General features: G+C 33.8%; 2 protein-coding genes across 2 annotated transcripts; both read right to left on the minus strand.

Moving 5' to 3' along the window:
• Window positions 1-921: 921 nt before the first annotated feature.
• LOC134271767 (piggyBac transposable element-derived protein 4-like) lies at window positions 922-6,854 on the minus strand. The gene is made up of 5 exons (XM_062753979.1): window positions 6,713-6,854; window positions 5,254-5,575; window positions 4,672-4,853; window positions 3,839-4,399; window positions 922-1,087 (listed from the first exon to the last, which is right to left on the minus strand). The coding sequence occupies exons 2-4, from the start codon at window positions 5,520-5,522 to the stop codon at window positions 4,179-4,181; spliced, it is 672 nt and encodes a 223-aa protein (XP_062609963.1). The 5' UTR covers window positions 5,523-5,575; window positions 6,713-6,854; the 3' UTR covers window positions 922-1,087; window positions 3,839-4,178.
• Window positions 6,708-7,656, minus strand: LOC134271768 (piggyBac transposable element-derived protein 4-like). The gene is made up of 2 exons (XM_062753980.1): window positions 6,973-7,656; window positions 6,708-6,830 (listed from the first exon to the last, which is right to left on the minus strand). Exons 1-2 carry the CDS (start codon window positions 7,654-7,656, stop codon window positions 6,708-6,710), a joined length of 807 nt encoding a protein of 268 aa, XP_062609964.1.
• Window positions 7,657-8,542: the final 886 nt, after the last annotated feature.

Here is an 8,542-nt window from a genome sequence, read left to right on the forward strand (position 1 = left end):
TAACTCAACTTCTGACATAGATCTAAATCTCTTTGCTTCAGGTTTGGACTCCGGGGCACAGACAGGGGTCTGCGGTGGAGGAAGGCCCTCCATATCTGATTTCTTGAGCTCGTAAATCATTTCAGTATCTTGTTCAGTTGCAGGTACCAGAGAGGAGAGATCCAATGAAGCCAAAATATCTTCATCATAAAGTAGATATAGCTCTGCATCCATTTCTTTACTTAGTAGGCCTACATCAAAGTCACCGTATGTCTTTGCCATTGCAGAAGATGCAGTTTAGTTGCAGACGGTATTTAAATTAAAACATCAGGAATGGTATGTTAAATGTTTCATACATTTTATTAATTGATGAAATTCTTGTCTACTTACAAAATAAACTCTATTTAAATCATTTTAGGCTTGTTTTTATTTTTATTATTGGTGTAATGATGTTGCGTAAGCAAGAAATCAGGTGAAAGTAGTGCCATTGACCCAAATACTTCTGAAGCGGTGAATTGTATTCATACGCAAGAAAAGTTTGATCATGTGACCGACTTCATGTCATGCAAAATTGAATGTCATTTCTTTAGTATATGTCATATAAGGAAAGACATTGGCAAATGTAAATATAAAAAAAAAATTCCCCATGGCACTGATTCCCAATGACTGCATCTATTGTGACGTCACAAATGACGTACACCGAGTAACGTCATGTACAACTGTGAACTCATAAGTTTTTTCCTTTGATTTCAGAAATGTAATTTTTAAATTTTTTGCCACATTTATTGCCTGCAATGAACAATTGACTGCTTTTTTTCTATCACCATGTGTGTTATCTAGTTATTCGATGTCCCAATAAGTGACTGACTGTCACTCTAAAAAAACTACCGATTCTTGATTACAAAAATTTAAATTTGTTCTCTAACCCTCTGGCTGCGACGTCAGTGTACAGAAATTATAACGTCACTGCGAGATTAAAACGACGTCACAATTTCTTTTACATTCTTTAGCGGAATTTTAGATATTTCCGATTAACGCAAAGTGCGCGTCATGCATAGGCAAGCGTACGTGAAAAGCTATTCATTTGTCAAATAAAAATTTATAAATTCTTTATAATTAAATACTTTTGACTCACTTTTAATCATAATACATGTATTATTTTTACCCCGATAAGCACTCATGGTTGATTAAGAAGAAAGTTTTAATTACAAAATCGGACACCATATGTTAATAATTATTTTATTCATTATCGATAATTAGTTAAGCGTTTTAAATATTGAACCATTGAACCATATAAAGGAAATCTAGTATAGATCTGACAAATAATCTTCAATAATTGAACATTGTGACATGACCCGGCGAGTTTTCCTTTGAAGTCAAGCTTACTGTAACTGCGATACAGAACACTTTTTGTGGGCGTTTCTTATGCAAATGAACAGAAACTGTAGCTGTATCTGCAAAATATCAACGATACAGCACGGTTTATTTTTAGCCATGACGGAAAGCTGTATCTGTATAGACAGACACAAAATCGTTCAATTCGCATGATAGCACTGTTAGTATTTACTAAAAATTTGAGGTGAATTAAAAATAAAATTTTACAATGTAAATTTATTAGTGTCGGATTCAAAAATTTAAGAAAAGAGGGAGTGGGGCAGTTCACAACTGATTACTTTGAACACCCCCCCCCCACAAAAAAAAAAAAAATCAGTGGAAATCTTATTTCGTGGGGTTAGATTTATAACCAAACAAGACACTATGTGCGTGATATCATTAATTACTTGTTGATAAATCAAAAAGCGTATGTATACAAGTTTACCAAAAATCATTTACGAAAGCGAAAAAAAAATCAAGGAGGATAGGAGGGGGGGGGGGGGGGGGGGGGGGGGCACCAGTGATTGCTCGGATCCCCTTTGGTTACACTACATTTTATTTAAAACATGAAGTTAAATATGGGTGGGTCCCCTTCCTTTCATCTATTTATTTCAATTTTATATTGACGACCAGAGGACATTTCTCGGACATTTTTCTCAGAAATATTCTGCATGATTCTTATATATAAAAATATTTTGCATTAATTAAGTCGTGGCTTAAATTAAAAAAAATGTCAGCAAGAGCTGAAAAGAGAAAAAAAACACTACGTAATGAAATCTAAATTTAATTTTTTTGGAGAACAAATTATATTATGCATCCCCTAAATAATTATTTTAAAATGATAAATACCTGCACGTCCAGATCACTCGGCATTTCAGTTGCGAATGCTTAAAATGGAATACTAAATCAACTTTCTGCAAAATCATCTGACTGGTTGAGTGATATGTTCCCAAATACGCATGTAAATTAGTGAGGTCATTAGAAAGGTCATGTCACAAGTCATTTAGAATACTCGTTTCCTACTGTATCGGAGATACAGGGCGGGGCCCGGCTCGAGCTATCGCTCTCGCCTCAAGCCCCGCCCTGTATCTCCGATACAGTAGGAAACTCGTACTCTAAATAATACTTATTATGAGTAATACAAGAATCAAAAGTGGCCCGATTTCAGCACAGGGAACTATAACCACAATTTCCTGTAAATGTATGTCTATTGGCACGTTGGACTAAACTTGAATTAAGTATTATTTAGAGAAAGACGGGTTCTGTATCGTAGATACAAATTTGGGGATGGATACGAGTGCGCAGCACGAGTCTCCACCCCCAAATTTGTATCTACGATACAGAACCTGTCGAGTTCTCTAGATGATTTGTGACACGATCAATCAAAAATAGCTCCGCCCACTTTATAACTTTTCATCATCCAAACTTCCGCCAGACTTCTGTAGATGAGGCCCCGACGGGGAGTATACGCATCGGCAGTATATATTTCCACGGAAAACGTAAAATTCGGTCAGATTAGTTTTGACAATTTAATGGGGAAGATGTAATCGAGTGATAGTCAGTTTTAATGGATAAATTGGAGGATTTAACCGTCATTGTTGTGATCTATTGATCTACTGTTGTAGATGGAGATTTATCATAATTTATTTCAGGGTTCTTAAAATCCCGTTTTACGTAGATTAACAAAAACTGGATTTACAGAATATATTCTTCGATGAACTTTGATGTCACGCGGTCACGGATTTTTATTTTCAATTTGAATTGCGACATAAACAACGAAGTGAAAAAGACGTGTGGCTGTCGTCAGCGAGAAGGATTTAAAAAAAATTATTAAAACTCGGAAAAAAATGGACTTGAATGATTTTGCACGAGAGTGGATATTTTCCGTTATTGCGACTTTTCTGTTTAGTTTGGATCAAAATTACGTACATAGGATGTTTTCCGTTATTGCGAATTTTCCTTTTACTTTGGATTAGATTACGTAGATTCTGTGTGGAATAAGTTTTTAAAAAGTGATTGAGAAATTTTGACATTTTACATTCTCAGGAAAATACCGGGTATTTCTCCAAAATGTATCATAGGAAAGCATCACCATTTACTATTTGTACGTACTTTTGCTAAATTGAATCAGATTTATTTTTAGACCGTGCTGTATTTTAGATACAGAATAGTTGGCAAATACAATACTGTATACAGGGCTAATACAGAACGGAAAGTAGCTCCGCCCACCACAGTCCCGTTCTGTATTGCTAATACAGAACAGTAAACTTCAAAGAAAAACGCCGCTATCGTGTCACAAGAAATGCTTTTGCTTTTCAATTTTTGATTTAAAAAAGTTTTTGATGTAAACGCTTTAGTAGTCAAATCATGCAATTATTCCTGCTTATTGTTAGTCGCTGTATTTTTAAGTTATTAATTATCAAATAATATTAATTAATAATTGATGTAAAAACTGTGAACCATGTTCTGTTAATGACAAACTGACAAAATCGACGAGGAAAATTTATCAGCGTATTTGTTTATGTTTTGCGAGATATAACAACAAATATGCAATTAGACAATTTTGATGAGCATTTTATTCTTCATAATGTCTAGTGGTATGGAAAGTTTTAAAGCATGTAATGCAAAGCCCGACGCTGCAGGGGGCACACCAAGTTCTCACTCTACTCTTGCAGATCACACAGATTTTTCTTTCTGCCTGAAAATCAGATGAAAAAAAATTAGCTGGGGATTTCAGAGAGCCAAACTGCAGAATGGGAATTTTTTTTAAAAAATTGACGATCTACATGTAGGTGTTTCTTGAACACCATATTATTAAAACTAAGTTAATAAACAAGTAATATTGATGCATGTAATATACCATCAAGCTGTTCTATGAAGTGCCTCTCTGTCAGTCTTGTTTGAGTGGACAGGCTGGGCCTTCCTGGAAAGCGCCTAGGTTGGCGAAAATTTCCGATCAGGCCCAAGCAAACGCCCATATGAAAGTCCATCCTGTCCATTTTAGTGCGCAAACCTCTATTTTGTCTGTATATGATGTAGGCGTTAGCTTTAAAATATTTGCTTCGGTTAATAACAGTGTTATATACATTAGAAAATGAAAAATGATTGGACTTGTCTCGATTTTTTTTAAGGGGGGGGGGGCTTATATTGCAAGCGAAAGAAAATTCACAGTACCGTTTTTCTAAATAGAAAGAAGTGATTATCTTTATAATCAAAATTTATTTCGACAGATATATTTGGCAAACTTAACTAAATCGGCTTTCATTAAGTTTAAGGAAGGGGGAAGGGGTAAAAATTCTAATCTAGTAAGAAACCTACAGATAACTCTCAGAAGAAGGTTGAAGAGTATTCGTTTCCACATTTTGTTTGACCTTATATCTGGGTCATACAGTTCTAAGCTTTTGTCGGATAGGTCAACACCACCCATCTTTTTGTTGTACACGTAGTTGACGGCTGGCATAAGAACTTCAACTCCTCTGGCGTTCTGTGTTGTGATAACACTGTAACACAAATGCAAATTTTTACCTCCCTTATACAGGCACGTTGTATCATTTTTGAAAGTGGGGCAAACGGGAAAAAATGAGGGATGGGTTTTTTCACAACCAAATTTTTTTGATACATTACTAAATAACCATTAGCTAAACTATAATGCAACAAAAAGTGTGTGTGAGTGTGTGTGTGCGTTGGGGGGGGGGGGTGCCATTTCAATGAACATCGATAATACGTGCCTGTTAAATCTTCTAATTTGATTTTGTTTCAACAAAAAATATTGATGATGAAGATGTTTCTTGATAATGATGATATAAAAAAATTTTCAGTACGACTGAAATGACTGTGAATTTTCATTTTCTTTTTCGAAATTTTATCATCTTAATTATATATGGTGAAATATTAAATTACTTTGGCTTAGATAGAGTGGACATAAATGTTACGGTTCTTCGGTCTCCATAACAAAGTGCCATAATAGGCCCACTTTGCTTTACACTAATCTCCCCTCGTTGTAGTTTCAAGCCCTTTAACGACCTTGGCATTCCCTTTCTGCACACCCTTACAGTGCCCGTCATGTAAGTGTTAGCCTCAAAGAGAGCCGAACAAAGAGCTGGGCTGGAGAAGTAGTTGTCACAGACAAAATGGTGATATCTTTGCAGATAGGGCTGGATCAACTGCATCACCACATCATATCCAACACCATGACGACTTCGAGCGGCACCCTCTTGTCTACCTGAGTGTATACACCGATTTAAAATTACTTGCAATAAAATATGCCCTTTTTTGTTTCAATTTAATAGGTAATCTTAAAATGAACAGGGCCGTATGAGACGTTCGTAATCCCACTATTTTTAGTACAATGATGAATTAGGCCAAACAAAAAATTAATCAATAGTTCTCAGGCACTGCCGTATCAGGTCAAACACTGACGCATTGATCAATTTTATTGATATATTAATTGAAAAAGGAAATAAATTAATTTTCTACTTTTTTCTCATAAATGCTAATAGCTATAGACGTTTTTATTAGATAATACATTTCTTGTTAATACAGTATTTTATAAATTAACTTTGTTTGAAATAACATTATTTAAAGTAAAATGCATATTATAAATAATAAGAGAACAAAATAAGTAAGAATCACTTGATATCATCGTTTTGTTGAACGACTGACATGAAAAAAAGGTAACACATGCTTCAAAAAAAAAGAAAAAGCCTGCCTGCTACATTGAATTTAAAAAAAATTTAAGCTGAGAAACTATTAATTAATTTTTTATGGCCATAGGTGCATAGGTTGGGTTCAATGTCTCAATTACACCAATGCCTATACTTTTTATGATCTTTTGAAAATATATGCACATGTATTTATCAACAGATTTGATAGTCTAAACCATTAAAAACGCCAATTCTGTAATTATTACTATATTTGCGATTTAGTAAGCCCACTTAACACCGGACCATGTAGTAATATAAACTTTATGGTATTTTCTGTAAACATATTTTTATCACAGATTTTGAAGAAATTTTGTTTATCAGTATTTTATATTTTATAGTATGCAATGAACTCAAATTTCTTTGTGTGAATTGATTTAATATCTGATTTAAAGAAAACAATGTGATCAAAGGAGATTTCTAGACATTTGTCAAGAAAATAAAATTAACAAAGAGGGTAAATAAGAGTTGTTTATGTGATATATTTGGCGATGAATGTTTTTTCGACCAAGAGAGTGTACTTTTTTGGATCTGATTATTGTCTTTTTATTAAGAAAGTTGTCTTGACATCGTAAATGCTGGGATTGGATATGCCTTGGACGCCCCTGATCAGCAAACGATATAATACTAGTAAATTAAAAATTTGCTCTATCATTAACCTGCATATAATTGAATTGCGGCATTGTAGCCTGTGTCCGATTCTGCCAGCACAAACAACTTTGCTCCCCACTGATGCGACTTTTTGGCCGGTACATACTGCACAATGTCGTTTCTACCCTTTGTAATGTAAAAAAAAAATAACTGTGTATATCGTCATTTGGATTAAAAAAATATATGAAATGCCGTGCATGTATATGATTAATATTACATATTTCCACATTTATGAATGAGTTTTTTCAGTTTTTTAATATTTTTATACCTTAAATCCAACCATGCTTTCATCAATGGTTAGATCTCGAGCTAAGTCATATGCCTTTGGAAATGTTTCGTTGAGAAGATCCAAAATAGGTCTAAACTTGTGTGATGGATCATAATTGTCATTTCCACGTGGTACTTGCATTGAATTATCATTGCAGTGAAGAAATTTTGACAATATCTGAAACCTGTCTCGCGTCATGATTTCAGCAAATCCAGGTGTACGGAAAAGAAAGGATTGTTCGGAATTCTGCCAGTATGCCTCTATACTGGGTTTCCGTAAAATACCCATAGATAAGTATAAACCTAGGTAGGCAGACATCTCATCAACATTTGTTTCAGACCACTGAAGACTTCTTGAGTATGGTTTAGGACTATATTGAGGATTAGATAAAAACTGATCCGCATATCTATTTGTTTCTTCCACCAAAATTTCAATTAAATTTCTCCCTTCTTCTGGAACTGTTAATTTGTGAAAATACTCAACAGGAGAGGCATCAACCCCCGGGGGGCTCACTGGACCCATACGGCGACAGAAAGAATTAATTTCATGTGGGTACTCAAAGTGTTCGACATACCGTACATTTGTCCATAATCTCTCAATGAATGGATTTTCTTCGTCATCAGTTTCAGACTCATCATCTGTTTGGAACTCGTAATCGAATTCATTTTCCGATGCAGAATCCATGATATCAAAGAGCACCGTAAAAATGACGTAATTAATTAATAGAAATGACGTAAACAATTAAAAAAAAATGACGTAAATTTGAAATTTTACGGGAAATTTCGCACAAAATTTGAAGCCTTTAAAATCATTCCTGTAAAAGTTGTTTTACTATAAAAACGTACAGACAGTAATCAACTTTTATTTAATAGCAAAGCAATCTATCAATCGTATAATAGTTTTATTATATTTAATTGAAGAATTAATAAATCAGAATTAAAGTAATGTTTTAATATTTTTATTACAGGCATAAACAAAACGCAAAAGAATTTTTTTAGGTGTAAGTGCATAGGTAACAACGTCGTTACTTTTCACGTATAGTTTATGTCGACTAAACATCATTAAATTTAAAATGCCACATTATGTAATAATTTCGAAATTGACCATTTTCTCTGTATGGACAGGTGGAATAAATCAAAATTCTAAAAAAGGTTGAGTACCGATAGTAAAACTTATTTTCTACATGACGGACGAAAATGTCAAAAACATACATGGATAATATTTCTCGTTTACTAACCTTTCAAAAAAGAATTTACATTTAAAGAAAGTGTAATTTGTAATTAAAAAATAAGATAAAGAACTAACCTTTTTTAAATTTTATTTTTAGTTTTCTTAATTAGCTATTTTTCGGTGCCAGACAAACAAAGTTTTACAAAATCACTTTACATATCACGGAATAAAATCAATGACGTCGCCGGGGACATATATGTCCTTCCCGCAGCCAGAGGGCTGATTTCTTATACTCGTCACAGTCATAAACAACGATAATAATTGACATGAAAGTTTATATTTGCGATAGTGATACATATAGTAAGTTGAAAATTGTACTTGTCTGTAAATCAATCTAATT

This window comes from Saccostrea cucullata, unplaced genomic scaffold (genome assembly GCF_032062105.1).
Source record: "Saccostrea cucullata isolate Sc308-1 unplaced genomic scaffold, CSIRO_AGI_Scuc_v1 ctg8216, whole genome shotgun sequence".
Lineage (NCBI taxonomy): Eukaryota > Metazoa > Mollusca > Bivalvia > Ostreida > Ostreidae > Saccostrea > Saccostrea cuccullata.

What these genes read in the sequence shown, in the direction of transcription:
- LOC134271767 (XM_062753979.1), bottom strand. Translation starts at nt 5,522, where the DNA reads ATGCAGTTGATCCAGCCCTATCTGCAAAGATATCACCATTTTGTCTGT. An exon ending in TCCACTCTATCTAAGCCAAA is followed by an intron (nt 4,854 to 5,253) that starts GTAATTTAATAT and finishes TTTGTGTTACAG; the next exon opens with TGTTATCACAACACAGAACG. An exon ending in CCTTCTTCTGAGAGTTATCT is followed by an intron (nt 4,400 to 4,671) that starts GTAGGTTTCTTA and finishes AATATTTTAAAG; the next exon opens with CTAACGCCTACATCATATAC.
- LOC134271768 (XM_062753980.1), bottom strand. Translation starts at nt 7,656, where the DNA reads ATGGATTCTGCATCGGAAAATGAATTCGATTACGAGTTCCAAACAGAT. An exon ending in AAAGCATGGTTGGATTTAAG is followed by an intron (nt 6,831 to 6,972) that starts GTATAAAAATAT and finishes TACATTACAAAG; the next exon opens with GGTAGAAACGACATTGTGCA.